Raw genomic sequence first — 22,129 nt, 5'->3', positions numbered from 1 at the left:
CTGCAATGGGCGTTGGGTGGGAACTATATCTGTAACTTTAGTCATTAAAAAGTTAAATGGTTGCTAGGGTCCGTCGATAAATGCACCCAATACCGCTGATACACGTGACTCAGGAGGACTGACATCAAAGACACATAATGACCGGCCATTATGATTTATAAACTGGCTTTCATCTCTGTTTACTGGTACCACCAGTTGCACTGCCAATCGAAAAACAATTAAAGCAACACAGTGTTACTATGCATTCAGGTCTTTGGGTGAGTTGTGAAAAACAGACATGTCAGGGTTGGGAGTAGGTGCACTGTATGCTGTCCGCTGAGAGGTAATAAAATGAGTGAACCTCAAATACACTTTTTAATTTGTCCCTCTCTAATGGCCTTCTGCCGTTTTCTTATTGTATTTGTACATGACCTTAAATGGGAGCAGCCCTGGAGTCCCATGATCCGGTCACAGTTTGGAGTGCCCTCACCTGACATTGTGATAACAAAGAGAACTCTTCCCATCAACGTGGGCCGCTGGCTTATTACTGACACTGTGCTCACAACTATCCCATAACCATGATTATGGGAATAATTTTAAAGGCCATTACTTCTCATATCTTGGGTGTCTTGAAAGGCGCCTCTAAATGAAATGTATTATTATTATTATTATTATATCTGTAGAATAAGCATATATTCCTGAATATTAATTCATTGTGGTAAATCAATGATTATCACTGTTTTTTGTGTGTAAAATGATTCCTGTAGAGGAAACGAGAGCAATCCCGTGAGAAATTGTTTCGGTCACAGTTTGCTCAGGCACTCCTTATGCATTCAGTCTACAACTAGCAAACATAAATTGGCAGGTAGGTTCACTCTTTGATAGAGATTCGTCTGGTGCAAGTCCAAACATGAACAATAGGACGTTATGCACGTCGGACCAGGAGGAATGCGTCAATCCTGCCCGGTATGTGTTCCCAGATAATTACTCCACGGTACCCGTTCTAACCAACAGATGTTGCCAAGCTGGCCATTTATGTGTCTTTGTTGAACTGCTTTAACGAAAAGTAGACGTCTGCTAGACCAGTGGTTCCCCACCTTTGGCTTTTGGTGTGCCTCTAAATTCCACAGACCCACTCATATGTAAATGCTATTAAATAGATAAATAAACATGCAGGGGTGGAGCAAAGAGTTCCATCGCCCCCTTTAGACACAATAATTACTGCAAAAAAAGCCACGGCCAGTGTGAATAGTAAACACAATACATAACGATGGAAAACTTTATGGAATACACATAAAAAAAAGCTACAATACAATATTTTCTGAACAATATTTATAATTTATTTGTTCCAATCATCTATATATTTTTTACATTACAACAAATGTTTATATTGCAACAATGCAATCCCACGTACCACATGCAGTACCCTTACGTACCACTGGTGGCGCGCAAGGACGTACAACGGGGTGAAAAACACCGCCAGACGATTATTTGTATACCCCATTGTACTGCCGCCCTAGAGGCAAGGCTCTCCATGGTGTGCGAGAGCCTTGCCTCTAGGCCTCTATGACATAATTCCCCCCTTGGACTCTCTCTATAGGGCTTGGCTTGTCGGCCTGCTCTGCTTACTGGTGGTTAATCTGTAGTTGCGTGTGTCTGTGCGCTGTGGACGCGGAATGGAGTTAACGTGGTTTGCATGTCAATAGGCGTCGAACGACAGATGGGTTGCTCTTTGAACCTTTGTGTGGTTGGAGGGTGCATGTGTGTAGGGGCATGGACGCTGATAGGCTATTAATAGGTAGGCCTACGCGTGATTAATCCTATGAATAAGGATTTCGAATCAATCCGCGCTCAACCCAAAACACGATACTGACTTCCTAAGGCCCTTATATCCTTGCATTTTCATGTGTGGTCTACCCTTGTAAGTGGACTCAATAATTAAATTATAACCCTAAATGGTGGACGTTAAGCTGTAGGGCAGTTCGTCTATTCATAGGCTACAAATACAAATCACCTAGGAGGAAAAACGGCAACATCTGCTGGTCAATAATACGTTATTGTATAAGCCCAACTCTCCCATAATGGAAAATAAGGAAACTCGACTGACGAGAGTTCTGTAATGGGGCCCAGATGACGTGTGAAAGTGTAACGTACAGCGCAGTAGTAACAATGCGTCACGTTTGATCATCACTGGTTATACATTATTAATTCAAACCATACGAGTGTGATATAACAGGCAACCAGCTTGGGCTGTGATTTAAAGGTCGTTATGAGCGACTCGAGGCTATCATGTTGACCAGGCAGATACAACAGTGACTTGCCTAGATGCAGTGCGAGTCCTTTGTCGCCAAATCATTAACAGAACAGGGGCTTTGTCCTTTAGAAAATGCTTTTCACCCACGTGGAAAACATTGGCAACTAGCATGAAACAGAAACTTGGACGTGGAATAATGAACCTGGCCCTATACTCTTAAGGATACAGTCGACGTCTCATATTCTCGATGCACGATGCAACACATCCTTCATGATTATCCTTCTACCCTCCTTGCGTTTTGTGTGTGCGTGTGTGTGTGCGTCTCTCTCTCTCTCTCTCTCGCTCTTTTTCTTTCTCCCTCGCTCTCACTCTCTTTCGATCTCGCTCGCTCACACACCAAGCCCCGCCCATGGCCAGGTTAGCGGGCGGCGATTGGCCCTCGATGCGACTCCAGAACAGAGCACACAGCGTTCCCCGCAACAGCTGCGAGCTACCTTGTTATTCCTCCTCGTTACGGAAGTACTGAAGCCGGCAAAGGGGGGCCAGTAGAGAAACAGGAGAGGAGCAGGGCAAGTTATAAACGGCCGCATTGTCACACGGCGGTCCCGGACAACATTACGGCACCGGTACAAGTCGAGGACATCACCAGAACATTAAAGGCTTCTCCGATGTTCGTGCGGGATTATAAACACGACAGCGAGACTAGTAGAGGTGCCGAGTGGATTTTATTAAACAGGTAAGCGATGTTCTCGTCGTTTTGGAGGAAATGCATTCGGGCTCATGGTGTCGAAACGAGGGCTCTCGGAGAGCTGCGCTATAATAAATTATCCAGTCTGCCTACTGCGGCGCCCATGCAGTGTTTTGGGAAAATTCAATACGAGCCAGCGGTAGCTCCAAGTAATCGCATATACGACGGTGCTATATGTGTATCCTATGACATACAACGTTAGATAACATTTTAAACGTTTATTCACGGCTCCCATCCTCTTTTGTTCGAGTCCCCCACCGTGTCCCTGTTTGCTGGTAGCCTGTGTGTGTCTCTTTAATTTAGACAGCAGGCTACGTGCAAACTTGCTGGGGTAAGGATGTTTGAGCGGCACGTAGGCTGTGTATCAAGCCCCCGTGATCAAAATAGTCCTGAGACGTTTTGTTACCGTTTCACCCAGGATTTCTTTTTTCGAATCATCTGGAAAAGCTGTTTTTTACAATGGTAAACGTGGCCCGAAATGTAGAAATGTCGAAGTTTATTCTCGCCCCTATTACAAAAACGAAAATGTAACTAGGCCTATAATAAAGGTTTAATGACTTGGATAACAGCGGCAGGGAAGCGTTTCGATATCGGGCAGTAGGCCGTATGCTCGACTGACTGCAAACTCCGGGAAAGTAATTTGACTAGCCTACTATGTCTTTCAATATTTTCCCTTTACTGTTCGCTTGTCTTTTTTTCGTTTATTTCACCACTGAGACGGGGTCGATTTCTTCTGGTTATTTTTTTAATTATCAGAGACATGCCTTTGAATGTCCAAGTCCCAGATGTGCAATGGATTAAATGTGGTTTGTCTTGTATGACGCCTTTTCCCTCTCTCCCCTCCCGCTCTGGCTCCAGGACTGTAGGATTATAGGAGTGCCATGGCCACCATGGACCAAAGTTTGCATATTCTGCAGAAAACGACCGACGTCTCGAGCGACAAGATCGTTCAAGATGTGCCGACGGGGCTCGCGCTGGACATGAGCTTAAGTATGGACAGACGAAACGATTTCGCGGTTCAACCAATGGTCGGACTTCCGGACAAAATTCCCCTAGTTAAACCTTACTTTAAAAAGAAACACGGACAACGAAAACTTGACACCAAATGTCTACACCGGGCTCTCGAAGACCCTATTCTCCAGACCTTGCTGAGTACGGACGCTCTGGTCACAGGCGACGGAGTGTTTGTTCCCCACAGTCAAACGAGTCGGACCCCGGGAAACATATGCGCGGCGGCGGTGGTGAAACAAACATGTATCGGTCAGGTGTGTCTGAAGAATTCGGGGGCTGGCGGTGCGGTGGCAGGGTTGTTGGCCCACGACACCGACGCGGAAATGGCCGACACTACAGCGGAACTGGAAGAGACGGAGCGACGGAGAGTGGAGCGGCCAAAGCTCGCGGTACTAGCGATTCAGAGGGTCGCGATGGATTCTAACTCTGACAACCACTGCTTTCAACTGAAGCCTTCCCTAGGTGCCGTGAGTCCAGCGGCCGGGGGGACTGTTGCAATGACAACACCTACCCGGGTCACTCCCATAGTATCACCCCCACCTCCTCGCCAAGATAGGGGCATTAAAACCGGTGACCTCTTCGCCTCTGAAGCCTTGCGGGGGGCAAATTGCCTCCCCATCAAAGCGACCAGAGGCCCTCCTCCACTCACCCAGGCCTCTCAGTCTGACAAAGGAGTGATATTTCAGAATAAAAGTGAGGAGGCCTCATTGGACCTGGTCTTTGAGCTTCTCACTCAGCTTCAGTATCATACGCACCAGTCGGACGCGGTGTCCGTTTGTGTGGATTTCCTGCAGGGTCTGTGTGTGTACGGCAGTGACTGTGCCCACCACCATACTGTGTTGCCCTACCACTGGCAGATCCACAGCAGCAGCAGTCACACCTGGCAGAGCATAGCGGACGAGTCCCAGGAGCAGCTGGAGAGACTGTACTGCAACCCAGACAACGAACAAGTCAGGCTCAAATTCAAGTGAGTATATCTTTGTTTCCCGAACCCTTTCACCCTGAAGGTCCTACCTTTACCAGGCCTACTTGTTACCACAAAATATCGAGGTCCCATCCTCGATTGTTATGATGGATCACTGTTATCCTCATGATTTTTTTATGTATTTACTAGGGTTGTAACTGGGACACGTTAAACGTTGTTGATGACAACCATGTATAGGCTGACCTGGTCATATAAATCCTGATTGACTTCCGTGGAAAATGTATGCTTGGTGTGGGATCACCGTGGAGAGAGAATGTATAGATTTCTTAGCTCTTGTATTAACAAGCTATAGCGTATGCGTGTGCTTGCTTGCCTTTTGGAACTGTGTACGTTGGAGCTTTTGTTGCCCTGTGTGTTTTGCTTGTGTTTTTTTTGTGTTTATACAAATATGCCTCTGCTATGTATGAGTGAGCTCGTCGTTACACATCCTGGGTCTAAATGGTACTCTATGAACGGTGTTATTGGCCAGAGATTTTAAACCAGGAAGTGCAGCAAGCTAGAAGCTGTCAAGTCTTTTGTGTAGTAGCGGTAGAGGGAGGCTGCTGGACCTCGCTAGGACTTGTGAGGTCAAGGCGGTGGGAGGCTTTCTTGCCCACATAGACACTGACACTTGCACGCGGTTTAGACTGCCTGGCATGCAAATATGCACGCACACGGGCATACACGCGTACGCACACATTATACAATTGTACCATTCACACATTTTAATTGCCTATGGAGGCCAGCGGGGCAGCCTTTTGTGTCTGTGTCTGAGTGGGAACACGCATTCAGATGTCTGTGAGTGTGTGTTTCAGTGTATCAGCATGTTTACACTTTATATTTATGTGTGCGCGCGATTGTATTGCTGACTCAGGTTTTCAACTGAAACTCTATGCAAAGTGCAAATTGCTCCACAAACAGGATTTGCACCTGTCACGTGAGAGAATTCTGTTGGCAGGGGGGGAGGTTATCTAATGTGTAACACATACCCTGTTCTGTAAAAGAGGAATCACCCTGGACGTCATTTCCCTGAAAGGAATTCTCAGGAGTAGCCTCCGTCTTTCAAGTTTATGTTTGGCTTTAGTTGTTGTGGACAATTGGGTGCCCAATTAGTAGTAGAAGAGTAATTATTATGACTATTTGTTTTACTTCTAATAAGAACTGGTATTTCAGACACCTAACGTGTGGACACAATTATCTTCAGAGAGGGGAATTGAGGAAACGCAACATAACAAAAACTCTTTCCGACCTTGTTTGCACATTTACAACACCAAATACATGTGATGATACTATGCAGTAAGGGAGAATGGTGTGAGAATGTTTTTTCTTTGGTCCTCCAATGACCTCATCTCTCGGTGTTTCCTGTTCTGAGCCGTTCGCCCGTAAACGTTGCTCATTATGCTACTACTTGTACGTGGACTAATGGGGCCAATTATACAACCAGATTTTGAAAGTATGCTTCTGGGTTGGGCCTGCCCTCTTGATCGTTACTGTTGTATATCTCATCAAACCTGTATTGGGAGTGGGAAGGAAAACATTTAAGCTAATGGTTTAGCTTTTATGATTATTCATGTCTGGTCTCAAATTAAGTTTAAAACCATCGATCATATAACGAGGTATGTGTGTCTTTGTATGTAAGGAAGGTGGAAGAGAAGAGATAGAGCTAGATAGAGAAACAGAGGGCAGGCATGCTCTTTTGCTCTCAGTGGGATTGGCTTTCTATAGAGATGCTATCCAACCTGTCTGTCAACACTAAAATACTCACGCACACACACAGTAATCATCTCTGACGTAACCAATGCAACCCGATAATATGGCTTGTGATTTAAAGAGCAGCAGATGACTAAAGAAGACCTAGTGTCACTCAGTATGGAAACAGACCTGTGCTGCATTCTGCTTATGGATGTGTGCCCATATTTGATTTTATGTGTTAGGGTGGTTTTATAGATGTGTGTGTCTTACACCATTCCCATTAGGGGTGGGAATCTCTTGGCACCTCACGATTCGATTCCGATTATGAGGTCAACGATTAGATTCTGAAGCGATTATCGATGCATCTCGATGCAACTATTTTTTTTATGTACATTTCCATGCGTGATTTTCAAAAAAATATCTATACATCTGGGTTTGCTACTCAGAGTTTGCTAATCACTTCCTACTTTTGTGATGATCATTAAAGACATCAACAGATGAATTAACTTATCTAATAGTCCATAAGAGAGAAAGCTTTGTCACAAATATGACTTTCTATGAACAATGCCATAACCAATGCAGCCTGCATTATAACACAATATGGAAGCATGCAAAAAATAGGTTTCAGTTCTATTTTCTTTCTAATCTTTATTTTCTATGTCATTAAAGGAAAAGCTGCTCTTGAATTAGAAGGAGTTCTTGTGTCTGGCTGTGAGTTTGCACGCATGCTATGCGTAGGCTGAATCGCAATCGTGTCAAGACAAATCAGATTGGCCAATACACACTGAAGATAAATTCAATGATTTTAAAATGACAAAAATTATCCCTCTCTGGCGAACAGAATGTTGCAGCATGCAAAAAAAAAGATAAAGAAAAAAAAAAGTTTTTTTCTAATTATTTTTTTTTAATTCAGATTATTAATTAATCTGCATCGAGACAGAATCGTTCTAGCGAGAATCGCGATGCATCGAAGAATCGATTATTTTTCCCACCCCTAATTCCCATGTGTCCATGGTCCATGGCGTATTGTTAATCCCATCCATATGATAAGCGGGAAGGGAAGTCGGGCCTAATCCGCCTTAGTCATGAACCGGGCAATAAGCAGGAATGTCCCTGTCATTGCTCGTAAACGTTGGACTGTACCACTAATCCCATTGCCGCCGACCTGCTAGTCAGTGGTTAGATAGGATTTTTGCGGGTGCTTCTATGAGTCACACAGAAGGACAAACATTTTGTCTGATTCCTCCAGTTGGGGTCTACCCTTGGAAGATGGATGTGTACGCATAGTTCATTTTGAATGAGTTATTATGGATGGTTAGATATTTTTCTTAGATAACCGCTCTCTCTGGGTCTTCATCGCACTGCTAGCTGTAACCTCATGATCTGGGTTTCCGATTAAACGTAGAGACGGAAGAGGGGGAGACGTCGGGAGAGAAAGACCTTTTGTTGACCTGGTGATAAAGACTTGCGTGTCGTTAACTTCAATAAAGAGTCACTGAGCCCCAAGGGCAGGGCGACCTGACACAAAGGGTGCATGTGAGTTAATTTGTGTGTGTGTGTGTGTGTGTGTGTGTGTGTGTGTGTGTGTGTCTCGGTCTTGTCTGTGTGTTTTGTTTTTATTACACAAGGGTATTCCATATGACTCTTGTCTGAGTGATTATGCAGTTGAGAAGATAGTGTGTGTCTGTGTGTGTGTCAAAGCCTTGTTGTCCCTTGACTGTCGGCTTCCTTGCATTGGTTGTGTTGATTGCGTGCAGAATGTCGGATTCAGATCAAAGGGGTGTGTGTGTATGGAAGGTACAGCGTCGGAAAGGCTGCGTGTATGATTCATTGAGTTGAGGTCTAGGACACCGTGCCTTGTCTTACTCATCAACTAACTCAACCTGCAAACACACACCTGTTGGTTCCTCTCTGTCTTGTTTTCATTAAGGGTTATTTCTTGTGTCTCTCTGTCCATCCGTTCATCTAATTTATCTCTGAAACAAACACTACTTTTTTTTAATTTACATGGTGCTTAAAACATGTAGTTACCGTTCTGTTCTGAGCAGGTCTGTTCTATTATCGAGCTTGACGCTTGGTATTTGTTCAAGGTCTGCAATGTAATTCCGGGGCGTTTCACATTGAGTTCCAAACTGGTCCAGAAGAATCCTTACTCTCTCCCCAGGTTTAACAACCAAGGATTCCTTATTTCCTTCCTCTCTCCCCAGGTTAACCACCTAGAGAGGGGGAGAGAGGAAGAGAGAGAAGGGGGGAGGGGGTAGTGTAATAAATTAGAGAGAGAGAGAGCAACAGACAGAATGACAGAGGGAGGACACTGCGAACCCTTCTCATCACACAGCCAGAGGGACGATCTTGTGCAGAGAGTAGGACAACATGAACAGGACATGTCGAGTCCACACTGTTCACTTCTCCCTCTTGCTCTCGCTCTCGCTCTCTTTTATGTATATATTTTATATATTAGGTTCATAAACGGTTGGTGTTTGGAAGTTGACACTTCAATTTCAATGTGTGTGCCAGGTGCTCCTCTTCTTCTAAAGGGTGTCTTACCTTTCTTTGGTTAGGTGTAGCTTTGTAGGTAAGCTGTGTCATCTGAAGATCAGTGCTAAACCTCCTTTATCTACAATAAAGTGTCTCTCCGGGTTCTCCATCCCTGTCCGGCAAAGAGTTTAGAATCAAACCCTTTCAAGAGCTGCAAGGTTAAAGTACAGTGAGCAGTTGACACTGAACGTGGCTCCGTGATGCCTTTTTGTGTTTAAGGGTACGCTGTTTCCACGGAAAAGCCATTCCTGTTCTCTAGTTCTCTCTAACTGCCTCTCTCTGTTTCTGTCGTGAGCTTTCCCGTTTGTTTGTGTGTTGTTGGTTTCCCTAAGTACAATAACTCCATGTCCAACTCTTTCAGGCAAAAACTTGTTTTAGCACGTTGGTTAATGAGTACAAACTTGAGTTGCAAGTTTTGGATCTATGGTTGTGCCAGTGTGGGTGTGTCTTCAGTTATAAGCAGGGCTCCCAATTGGCTCCTGCACCAGAACCATAGATCCTCAGTGCACTTAATTTAACCAGAGGAATTTTATTTTTTGAACAAGGCTAACTGGCCTGGGAGAGAGGGCACTAAAAGAGAGAATGAGGTTTTGGATCATTGTGTGTTTTTGTCTGTCTCTGTGTATCTGTTATGATCTTGTTAGTCTGTCTGATAGGAACTCAGTTTGTGTTAGGTGCATGGAATTGTGTTTTTGAAGTACATTTCTGTTTACATTGAAGAAACGTGTGTGTGTGTGTGTGTGTGTGTGTGTGTGTGTGTGTGTGTGTGTGTGTGTGTGTGTGTGTGTGTGTGTGGTGTGTGGTGTGTGTGTGTGTGTGTGTGTGTGTGTGTGTGTGTGTGTGTGTGTGTGTGACGTTTGTGTGTGACATACACAAGTATGCCCTTACAACAACACACGGAAAGCTGTATTTGTTTTGTCCGAACAGAGCGAGCGCAATGGAGACTAATGTGAAGCTGAATCAGGGGTGTTTGTTTGTGTAGTAATTCTCAGGAGGCTTGCAATCCTTTCTCGAGGAAAAATAATTCAGCCCAGCAGACAGAATTTTGAGTTTCTACAAAACATTTATTAGTTGGCAACACATCAGCCTGATTTCACAAACGGCATCGAGGGGCCAAGTCATTTTTAATGGCAACCACAAATAAAACAAGAGAAAGAGAAATAACCAAATAACCCAGAGAACAACAAAAAAGGTCCAAACCAACAGGGCGATGAAAAACTTAGAATTTGTGGTGGTCTAAGGGTGTGAAATTAGAAGCATGACGTATGACCGCTCAATTCTGGTCTCTGAAACACGGTGTCCTCTATGTTACTACAGTACTTCTTCAGAGCTATAGGGAAACATGGTTGTTTGTTACTCCCACGGGAACCCTCTGAGAGCTCTGCTGGGGTTGAATGTCAGCCCAGCCCTGAGACGCTGATTTGACGGTATGTAAGGCGAGGCAATGAAGAACAAGCGGAACAGAGAGGGGAGACGGAACAAAATGGTGGAACAACCGAGAACACAGAGGAGAGAACGTACAAAGTGGAGTGACGGAACAGTCTGTGTCATTTGCCGTAGGTTTTATTTATCCGACCGCTATCTGGCCCTGCCCTCCTTGCCTTTTAAACCCTTAGGGTTATTATAACCCATCTATGACTTTTACCAGAGACGTTTAAAAAGATTTGAAAGTATGAGGATCAAGCAATCCATTGGGACACATTAAACCAATCCTAAAATCTGTTGTGACAGATTGTATGTTTAATTTATGTTGTATTGCTGTCGGTCAATATATCCTGTTGTGTCTCCTGTTTTTTACGGTTTATTCGCATAGCAGCACGCTTTTTCTACTATGTGCTTCTGGTAATATCGGACTCGCATGTAAATATCAGTAACCCATTCCTGATTCATACTGGGACATACAGTCATACCATGACGTGGCAGAAATGGCCTACACAAATAGCTTGAATGCGGTAATGGGTGTGTTTAGTCCGACCGTGAGATGGCTGAAATCTTGTGTGTGAGGAACTGCGTGTTTGCTTGTAACCCAATGACTTGTTTTGCTGAAGTATAAAAACTCCGCTTCTGGTGGAATCCAGTAAGAGGAAGCTAAATGTAACCTCTGTATCACAGCGTCTCACTTCTCCAGGCCATTACACTAATGAGTTGACAGAATCACACCCTCACTTCCTCTTGGGTTTTCTGTCCATTCTCATTCTCTTCCTGTCCCTGTTAAGTTGATAGTCGATGTTTTTTGTTAGGAAATGACACACACACACACACACACACACACACACACACACACACACACACACACACACACACACACACACACACACACACCACACACACACACACACACACCACACACACACACCACACACACACACACACACACACACACACACACACACACACACACACACACACACACACACCCTTTGACACTGCTTCCAATTAGTTTTCCAGCCCAAAAAATCAATTAGCCCATTAAACATTTTTGCATGTGCTTGCCCTCTTAAGCCTCAGCATGTAAGTGAACAGTGTGCATTTGTGTGGAAGAGAGAGAACACATTAATCTACTACAAGGCCTCTGGCAAAACCATTCTAGGTCAGACATGGCCTGATACCATTTACAAACAGACACACATCCAGACCTTTGATGCAGACATCAGGAGTTAAGGTTAGCATGGAAAAGAGCCAAATCTCGCTGGTTGTTTTGACACACTGAGATTAATAAATGGTGCAGTAATAGCCTAGTGTTGGTCTGCCTGTTTTTTTTTCTAACTAAGATAAGACAACCTTCATTTCAGGGCTTACTTTGAATTTGGTATTGTACGCTGCTTGTCAGTAGAACCCCAACACGGCAATGAGTTTGATGAACACACTTTTTTGTCCAAGCCATGTGTGTGCCTCGACGGAAGACCTAGTGACTAGCTTCGCGGAATGCTTCCGGTAGCGAGTTCAGAGTGTGACTGAGCCGCCACGGGATCCAGTAACAGGAACTTTGAACACCGCTGGCTCTCCGTTTTGTACCTTTTTGAGCGGATGGCATCCTGTTGACAGTGTGATGGCTCTATTGCTGCTGTTGTTGATTTGACATCACCATGGTGGTAACTTGGAATGTGTGTGTTCTCTAGGGGTCGAGTGTTCTCCCTGGACTTCGGGGCCTTGCTTGTGTGTGATATGGAGTTTGACCGTGTCCGGAGGCTGTCCACGCCCCCCAGCCCAGCGAATACACCCCCAAGCCCCAGCCCCAACCCCGTCCCAAGCTGCCACACCGTGTGGAAGTACTACTGCAGAGACAACTTCGGCTGGAGGGAATACTCAGAGGTGAGCCGTGTGCATGTGTCACTCTTTTGTGTGTATATGTGTGGGTCACTCTTTCTCTCTGTGTGTGTGTGTGTGTGTGTGTGTGTGTGTGTGTGTGTGTGTGTGTGTGTGTGTGTGTGTGTGTGTGTGTGTGTGTGTGTGTGTGTGTGTGTGTGTGTGTGTGTGTGTGTGTGTGTACTCACAGCCACACATTAGCTCTTCTCACAGCAGTTAATTGACTTACTGCTTGAGTAGAATCAATTTGTTCACACACACATGCAGACTCTGGAATGCACTCACACACCCAGTGCCTTCTTGACACAGCGGCTCCCAGTGCCATTTATTCTAACAAATCACTTAAAATCAACTGTGTGTGTGTGAGCTGGTTTGTTTGACATTTGATCACTTTGTGATTTGGCGATGACACATGTTAGCAGCTTGTCTCTGCTAAGTGAAGGCTCCTGCCATGCTTCAATGTCACTCCACCTCACCCAACTCCCTCATCCCCCTTCACCAACACACAAGTGCGTGCATGTGCAGTGCAGTGCATACAGGGCCGTCAAAATAACCCTCTAGTGTTTTAAATAAGCTCAATATCTCTTTCTTTTCTCCCCCCCAAGCCGGTGGTGAGGTTGATTGAGGAGGCAAGCGGCCGCGGGCTGAAGGAGGTGCGCTTCATCACACTGCAGAACCAGTACATCCTCAACATCAAGGAGGGCTTCCAGCAGAACGCCGTGTTTGGCTTCCGCCGGCAGATCAAGAAGCGCCCCATGTACACGTCGTCGGTGATGCTGTCGCCGCACCTGCAGTGAGTACCGACGATGACGAGGGCTGCGTCGCAGCCCCATTAGTAGACTTGTTTGTTATAAGCGGCGGGTGACGAAGACCCTGTTGGATGTTCTGGTAACGCCTTAATGTTATGGTTGCTCACTGAGCTGAACCGCTGTCGTGTATATTGATTCCTTATGATGTAGAAATACAGAGGGTGCCAGCTAGAGTCAAGCTAAGTTCATAAGATATGTGTTGGTTGTCTTTGATTTGTGTTTGTACAATCCTAAGGAATTGCAGTGGTACTACTTTGGCTAGACACTTGCCCCCCGCTGCCAGTGTGTGGGTGAATTGTGTTTGGTGCCCTGTTTGGTACTGTGTCTGATTATCTACAAAATATCTGCAAAGTTACGACTTCTCGAGGAATCTTCTGAATAAATTCATATTATCTTTGTTATCGAGAGTCTGAGTCAAAAGGCACAGCGTTCGCTCCAGACAAACAGATTTGGAACAACCCCGCAGTTATGTAACAATGTAATCATGTTATCCTTTATTAACACCATAAGTATTCAGCCATCTGACTGCACACTCAGTATGTAGCGCATGTTCCTGCATTAGCTTGTGCGGCTTTTTTTCCCCATCAAGTGCAATCTCTGTCTCTGTGTGTGTGTGTGTGTGTGTGTGTGTGTGTGTGTGTGTGTGTGTGTGTGTGTGTGTGTGTGTGTGTGTGTGTGTGTGTGTGTGTGTGTGTGTGTGTGTGTGTGTGTAAACACATGCACGCACACTCACTCACTCCCCTCTCACACTCTTTCTGTGCCAGTGGGCATGTGATACACTCTCTGAGCTCTCTTAAGAGTGCCCTCCCCCCTTGACACAAACACTAGCTAGCCCCGGAACACAATACCGGCAGCGTAGCGGCTTTCTTGCTCCCCGAGTACAAATGTTTCCTTCTCTTCAGCAAGGCCCTCCCAACACACACACACACATACACACTTTTGATCTTTGTATTTCCGCTGCGCATTAGCATTAGCAACCCCGGGATTACATTAGAAAACGCCCCGTAAACACTCCGATCAGATATTAGCAGCAGCAGCATGAGTCACCGCAGAGCCCACTGGCCCGCGCTACCGCCGCAAAACCCGGCTGCTACGAACAAGTCTGAACCGGGGAGAGAGAACGCAGATAATGAAAGGGGGGGGAGTGAAAAGGAGAGATAGGGAGAGAATGAGATGAGGAGAGTGCATGGGTGTGAAGGCAGGCCAGTTTAAATTATTTCTGTTATATAAAAAAAAACAGTGGCTAAGGGCCCTTAGGGCTGCAAAGGCATTCCTCTCAGTTCCCCGCACACGGGACCTGGAACAGGCCGTTCCCACCATGTGCCCCCAGCCCAGTGGACAGAGGGAGAGGGGGGAGCGGTGACGGAGTGGAGTGGGTGATTGAGGCTGCAGTGTGAAATATGACTGTGGGAAGATGGAATGTGGAGTGGAGCATTTGTCCTCGGGACATTTTCACTCGTTTTCCTACTTGGATTCAAACCCCATCTAGCAGCCTTCCTGCACTCGTCTCCTGCTTCCCTCCCCCCTTCTCCTCCTTTCCTCCCTCCTTCACATCCCATTTTCTTTTTCAGGTACGTACGTCCGTGTGTGTGTGTGTGTGTTTCGGAACAATCTGTGCCAAGCTCAGGAGGTTCAGGTCATTAGCTTGATTGGTCTCTTCTACCCTCCTTGCGTTTTGTGTCTCTCTCTCTCTCTCTCTCTCTCTCTCTCTCTCTCTCTCTCTCCTCTCTCCTCCTCTGCTCTCTCTCTCTCTCCTCTCTCTATCTCTCTCTCCTCTCCTCTCTCTCCTCTCTCTCCTCTCTCTCTCTCTCTCTCTCTCTCTCTCTCTCTATCTCTCTCTCTCTCTCTCTCTCTCACCCTGCACATTTCTCTTTTGTCTTCTTCCCTTGTTCCTTCTTTTTCTTCCTCTATATTTTGGTAATTGTCCCATTTCTCTCTATCCCCCACACATACAGTTTCTCTGTATGCGTGTCTCTCTGTCACCGTACTACCATCAGGCCCCATCATTCTCTTGTTATCGCTTGCTTTCATTTCACACTTGTTTTCTTCTGCACCCCCCCCCCCGGCCTGGGATCTTTTCAAAGTACGCTCAAACGGGATTGATCGCAGAGATATCTCGGGGCTGGAGGGACGAGATAAGGGAGGGGGTTCATCATACCAATCAAAGTCTCTTGACAACACACCAAGGACGAATCACACACACACACAACACTTAACAAGTGACGGTGCCAAGTGCCAACAGCATTCAAGACTGGCAGCCACCATAACGTGGCAGCCAAACTGCCGTTATTGACTCAAATGGGAGACTAGTTATTTTTGTCTCTCTCTCTCTTTCTAGCTGACACGTCCGTGACAGCTTTACAATGACATTCTACTCCCCCCCCCCCCCTCCCCCTGCTCTCATTTTCCTTGCCCTGCACATCATTCTCCCTCTCTCTCTCCTCTATCTCTCTCTCTCGCTGTCTTTGTTTGTCCCTTGAGCTCTGCCAATCTTTTCAGTGTGTCTTACTTTCAGTCAGCCTTCTGTCTGCTCCTGTTTTTCTTTCTTTCTTTCTTTCTTTCTTTCTTTCTTTCTTTCTTTCTTTCTTTCTTTCTTTCTTTCTTCTTTTCTTTCTTTCTTTCTTTCTTTCTTTCTTTCTTTCTTTCTTTCCTCCTTTCTTTCCTCCTTTCTTTCCTCCTTTCTTTCCTCCTTTCTCTCTTTCTCTCTTTCTCTCTTTTTTATATATACATTAGAGAGAGAGCAAAGCGTGTTAGGAGTCGTGTGTGTGTGCGTACGTGTCGGGCCCTGGGAGTCGTATTCACAGACCCCTGACACCCCCTTCTGCATGGTGAAGGACTGATTATGGTGAGCTGATGTCATTGTTGACAGTCGCCACGTTATGATTTTATTTGGACGCGCCACACTCGTTCCCCCGCGTCGGTTCAGTGCGTCGGACAGCCAGCGATGTTTATGTTGAGATGCCGCGGTGATTGGGGGCTGGAGGGGAGCGAAGGCAGATGTGAGCTAAGGAGCTGTGTTGTGAAATGTCGTGTCGTGGTCGAGGCTGTGAGACGGTGGATTCCCATCTTCACTAAGGGCTGGAAGTGGTTAAGTGGAGAGAAAAAAGCCCATAAAACTGGATTTTGATTGTGGCGTTCCCATTACACATGTGGCAGTCTTTGTATTTGTTTGCTGGTTAATAAGGTAATGGGAAACAGCGGCTATAGTGTTAGCCATTTTAAAAGACGACCAACCACGGTTTCCTTTCAATGTCAATATTTGCAGAAAGCTGTCTCGTCAAATTGTGATGTCTCCATATCTCTAACGTTCCTCTCTCTCTCTCTCTCTCTCTCTCTCTCTCTCTCCTCTCTCTCTCTCTCTCTCTCTCTCTCTCTCTCTCTCTCTCTCTCTCTCTCTCTCTCTCTCTCTCTCTCTCTCTCTCTCTCTCTCTCTCTCTCTCTCTCTCTCTCTCTCTCTCTCTCTCTCTCTCTCTCTCTCTTTCCCCCCCTCCCCCCTGCAGGACTCTAGGCGCCCTCTCCTCTTCTCCTCACCCCTCCTCTTCCGTGGCCGAGCAGCTCTCCAGCCCTCTCCCGCTCTCGCCCACCACTTGCAACCCCCCTACCCTCTTCCCCGAGACGTGGTTGCCCATGGCGACCAGCCAGGACTTCCTGCAGGTGCCGGTCTCCCGCGAGGACCGGAGCTACCGCACGGTGTACAGCCTGTTCCACAAGACGGTGTCGGAGACCAAGTTCAGGATCCTCAAGATCCTGCGGGTGCAGAACCCCTTCCTGTGGGAGAAATACAAGAGGTCAGTTCCTGTCCCAAAAGGCCTGGCTGCACTTCAGCGGCAGTCACTGCAGCGCGGACTTTCCGCAAACATGTTCCTTTTTTGCTCTGGGAGGTATTGCAGAGTTGGCGTAGTCATTTAGCAGAAAACTACAAAGGCTTTTTTTGGTTCTTGGAAAATAACGCTTTGCCTCGGTTTCCTTGAGTGGGAGAGATAGCAGGCGGCGCTGCAGAAAACATGATGCCAGTAGAATTATTAAGGGGAGAAAACCGCTAAAATGTTGGGTTTGCAATTGCTCATGAGTCGTTGCACTTGTGTCAGTTGTTGTTGTGTGCGTAGGCCATATGGGTTTGACGTCTGCACATTGAGACATTGGGCTGATCACGATGTGGATGATGCAAGCAGTTGGAAATTTGCAACTTGCTTTAAAGAAATTAAAGTTTCAATCCTTTATAATTGGCATTGTGAAAATTGTGAGTTGTGGATCTTCATGGAGTCAGAACCACAGCATTGGAAACAATAGACCATTGACACAAATTAATAATTAATTATGTTCTCTGGTAATCTCAATTCAATTTCAAAAGGGTTGGCGATGTCGTGGATACACTGGCCATTTGCATAATTCACCGGGTTTCTCTGGCAAAGATCAAATGAGTCCCTGACTCATTCCCAAAGTAAAGGAAGCATGCTCACCGGCCGCCTATTTAAGGATGCTACGTCATAGAATGCCGACTAGCACTGTTCCAATGTTGAGAACGCTTGGAATTTCGTGCCCTTTTTCGCGTCCTTTATTTTTGAGAATTCCGAGATTTTTCAAGGATGCATCGATGGATCCTCAACGAGCCAAAATACTTACAATTCTTTGCGTTCACATCATCACATGCTGTGCGGGGTGTTTACAAATTGCGTCTGGAAACCAATACACATTGCTTTACACAAGTGAAGTTTTTGAACATTTTCAGAAATATTTTGTGCCACATTTCTTTTGATAGATCACTCATGTTCGTTCTAAACTCTGAGCGCTAGGCAGCACTCTAGCCAGCACTCTAGCCTCATCTCCATAGGACGGGACTAGCAAGGAAGTGCTCTTGCCAGGTTGCAGCCTTCACTTTGGGGAACAGCCCCTGCCTTTCAGGTCGCGGGGCCGGCGCATCAGCTGCACAGCAATTTAGTAAATTGAGCACAAGCAGGAGAGATACAGTAAGAGAAGAAGGCGGAGGCAGTCAAATGAGACGCGTGTGTTGCGTGAGAAGGAGATGAGTGTGTGTTGAAACGGGGGTGGGTGCAGAGCGATGATTTAGCTGCTGCTGGTTGTTCCTGTCGTGAGTGTTGTGTTAACCGCTCTGGTGGGATGTGTGCTGCCATTCTCATCAGCTGTGGCAGTCAAGCATCACAACAACTGCCACCGCATGGTTTCATTCTGTGTGTGTGTGTGTGTGTGTGTGTGTGTGTGTGTGTGTGTGTGTGTGTGTGTGTGTGTGTGTGTGTGTGTGTGTGTGTGTGTGTGTGTGTGTGTGTGTGTGTGTGTGTGTGTGTCTTCGCTCCTGGCTCTCAGGAAGTGGTACCCTGCCGCGTTTCAGTTTCCTTTTCTCACACGATGGTTGTGGTGGAATGACTCAGGTTAGCAGAGGGTGTGTGTTAGAGCAACTGTGTTTTGTGTTTGTGTGTTTGTTCTAGATACGCGTCATGTGCCTGCCTTTGCATGTTGGCGTTTCGGAGCACTGGATGTCGTGTTGTTACATCTGTTTTTGTGTGGTTGTCTGTTGACCCGATTTGCTCATGAGGATGACGTGTGTGTGTGTGTGTGTGTGTGTGTGTGTGTGTGTGTGTGTGTGTGTGTGTGTGTGTGTGTGTGTGTGTGTGTGTGTGTGTGTGTGTGTGTGTGTGTGTGTGTGTGTGTGTGTGTGTGTGTGTGTGTGTGTGTCTCAAGTCACAAACTAGGGGCTCATTTGAGGTCAGTTAGGGGTCTGTGCGCGTGTGTGTCTGTGCACCGAATGAGCCATGGCAGATAAGCGTATGGAATGGCAGATGTTCAATTCAGTTTTGGCACAAACTAAATAATGTTAATAGTCCTTCCTCTTTTAATGGCAAGATGGCCTCCGGCAAGGTTACAAATGCATAATGATGAGTTTATCCTGGTGCATTACATATTTCTGTCAGGCACGCCCCTGAAAAGTGGCTCTGTGCACCTAGACGTCCAGAATCCTAAGTAGTAATCAAAAGAACATCATCATCCAGCAGCACCCTGAGCATTCAGTGACATTGTAGTGGCTCTCGCTCTCGTTCTCTCTCTCTTTCGCTCCCCCCCCCCCCCCCCCCCCCCCCCCCCCCTTTTTTCTCCCCAATGTGCCTATAATGCCCCTTCTACAGCCACTGTCCCCCTGGGTCGGCAGCTAATTAGTTATGTTGTCCGAGCCATAAAGTCGAGGCTCCCCTCACCGTGTCACGGCCGTGTGTCTGCTCCGCTCCGCCCCCACAGGAAGAAGGAGTACATGTCCCGGCGGCTCTCGGAGATGGACCGCATGCTGAGCGAGCGCCACCTGTTCCACGGCACCTCGGCCGACGTGGTGGAGGGCATCTGCAAGCACAACTTCGACCCGCGCGTCTGCGGCAAGCACGCCACCATGTTCGGCCAGGGCTCCTACTTCGCCCGCAAGGCTGTCTACTCCCACAACTTCTCCAAGCGCTCGCCCAAAGGGGTCCACTGCATGTTCCTGGCCAAGGTCCTTACGGGCAGGTGCGTAACAGTGGTGTGTGTGGGTGTGTTTAGGATACTAAATGGATTTGACTGCAATAGCTACAAAATGACATGCGTTGGTTTTTCGTTGGACCATGGCATTATTCCGCGGTTCTGTCCCATGACCACAGCGGTCACGGTTATAGCGCTGGCATTTTAAACCACTGCATGCATGTACGCACGCGTGCATAGCGTGCCCATATCCGACCGAATTCCCGTCAACGCATGCCACTTCACTCCCACACCGTACTTTTTGTGTCTTTTAAGCCATCCACAACGTCTTAAAAAAGAAGCTTGACGAGCAAGATGGCCTGCATTGCACGCATTCCATGTGCATCTATGGAACGCTTGGCTTTATGCCTTTTTAAATTATTGTCTAAACCTATAGGGTATGTAATGACACTGGGGGACAGGAGGGTTAGGAGGCGGAAAGGTACTCGATGTGTTTTTTGCATATGATTATCTATCACAATCAGAGCCGCATTGTTTTGATATGGACTAAAGGGAAGGGAATGCAAAGGGAGACGGGCAGTAGTATGTATTTTGTAGTCTTATTTACATGAAACCTGGAAGTTACTTGGAATTGAATATAGCCTGTGTTTGTGTGTGTATTTGTATATTAGGTTAGATATATGGTACTAAATAACGAGTGACTTTTGTTATTCGAGAGTTAAAGTGGAAAGAGACGGAGTAGGATAATCATTGGTTAAACAAAGGCAAACCATAAAAGATTTAAATTCCGATCAATTTAAAAGCCTATTCGGATGGAAGTATAAACCAAATTGAATAAGAATAATACCACAATTGATAATAATAGTCATAATAATAACTATTCCAATTTTTATTTCTTAAACCTGTAGAACAAAATGCTTACGAAATGCACTTAAGGGAATGCGTCATTGAATAGAAGCATCATCATGGCACCGGTTTGAAGGGTTTATCCCCACAGTCTCTGGCCTCATGCAAACTCACCCTGGGGACATGCGGCTTATCTCTGAACCCTGTGCCCTCCCTCTCTCTCTCCCCCTCCCTCCCTCTCTCTCTCTCCAGGTTCACGGTGGGTAACCCGTCCATGCGGCGGCCCCCGCCCATCAGCCCGCGGGACGCCTCCAGCGACCTGTACGACTCGTGCGTGGACAACTGGGTGGACCCCCAGATCTACGTCATCTTCAACGACGACCAGAGCTACCCCTACTTCATCATCCAGTACGAGGAGGTGCCCTGCACCGTGGCCGTGTGAGCGACGGGACCGGGGCCGGAACCAGCCCCCTCCCATCCGCTCCCCGCCCCGACGCCCACCCCAGCCCGGAGCCTGGGGGCCGGTTAGCATTTGGATACGCTGTGAAAAACACAACAAAAAAAACAGGATACAAGACGAAACAAAAAGAAAACAAACGGATGCTTTAACCCGCCGTGGAACAGGGGGATTCTGGGTAACGACGGGCACTGGGGAATGCTTGACATTTTATGATCCAGAGAGCATCTACAATAACAAGTGCTTCGACTCCTGGCCCAAATACGATGTGACCCATATATGCACTGGACAGACGCACAGCGGAGGACGTCTGCGGCCTGCGCCCGCCGGCCGGCCCTTTCTACAGACCGCAGCACGTACAGACGGTCCACACTCTGTTGGGATGGAAAATATTGTGACTGGACCTTAACCAACATCTTTACCAATGACTTCTCACGGAAACCAATCCCTGTTACCGCACCCCATCTGACCGGGGTCAAACTGACTCGGAACAAACTGGATTGAACCGGTCCGGACCCGACCCGAACAGACGTCCCCCCCCCCCCCCCCCCTTCCCCACGAATATCCTGTTCGCTAATAAGAAAATAAAATAAAAATCGTAGTACTGTAAACCCACCGAATGAGTGAACTTCTATCTAGAGGCTGTAACAAAGGAAACCATCATCACCAATGCGTAAACTAGTACTCGGATCGTTGACTCTGGCCGCCCCCCCCCCCCTGTAGGTGTGTATGTGGCTCCTCTACGTCACGGCCCCAGCCCGACCTGTTCTACGGGTTGGCGACCTGTGCCGCCGCTGTGAAAGACTCGACCGGCCCAGCTGGAAGCTCCTCAAGAAGGCTGTACTCAAACCACTGGAGGCCTGCACACCTAGCTACCACGGTGGTGCCATCCAGCCCCCATCCTCCACCCTCTGGAAGAGAGAAGTCACTGACAGTGAGAGTGGGTCGAGCCTTACCTTGACCTTTTTTTTTTTTGTTTTGTTTTAACATTTTGTTTCTTTTTAGTTATTTTACTGTGTTGTGTGAGTGGATCTCTGGCATTGAGGGCAGCCGTTCTGTGGCCTCGTTT

The 22,129-nt window shown here is 46.8% G+C and overlaps 1 protein-coding gene across 2 annotated transcripts; it reads left to right on the top strand.

The window, feature by feature from the left end:
- The first annotated feature begins 2,684 nt into the window (after positions 1-2,684).
- On the top strand, positions 2,685-22,123 carry tiparp (TCDD-inducible poly(ADP-ribose) polymerase). Of its 2 annotated transcripts, none has more exons than XM_056611286.1 (7): positions 2,685-2,969; positions 3,840-4,959; positions 12,306-12,498; positions 13,098-13,285; positions 16,802-17,089; positions 19,548-19,805; positions 20,856-22,123. In XM_056611286.1, the coding sequence occupies exons 2-7, from the start codon at positions 3,863-3,865 to the stop codon at positions 21,043-21,045; spliced, it is 2,214 nt and encodes a 737-aa protein (XP_056467261.1). In that variant the 5' UTR covers positions 2,685-2,969; positions 3,840-3,862; the 3' UTR covers positions 21,046-22,123. The 2 variants fall into 2 exon arrangements, with proteins under 2 accessions (XP_056467261.1, XP_056467262.1); XM_056611287.1 differs by having other exon boundaries at positions 2,685-3,443.
- Positions 22,124-22,129: the final 6 nt, after the last annotated feature.

This window comes from Gadus chalcogrammus, chromosome 16, assembly GCF_026213295.1.
Source record: "Gadus chalcogrammus isolate NIFS_2021 chromosome 16, NIFS_Gcha_1.0, whole genome shotgun sequence".
Taxonomy (NCBI): Eukaryota; Metazoa; Chordata; class Actinopteri; order Gadiformes; family Gadidae; genus Gadus; species Gadus chalcogrammus.
This window is presented reverse-complemented; position numbering and strand designations above follow the sequence as displayed.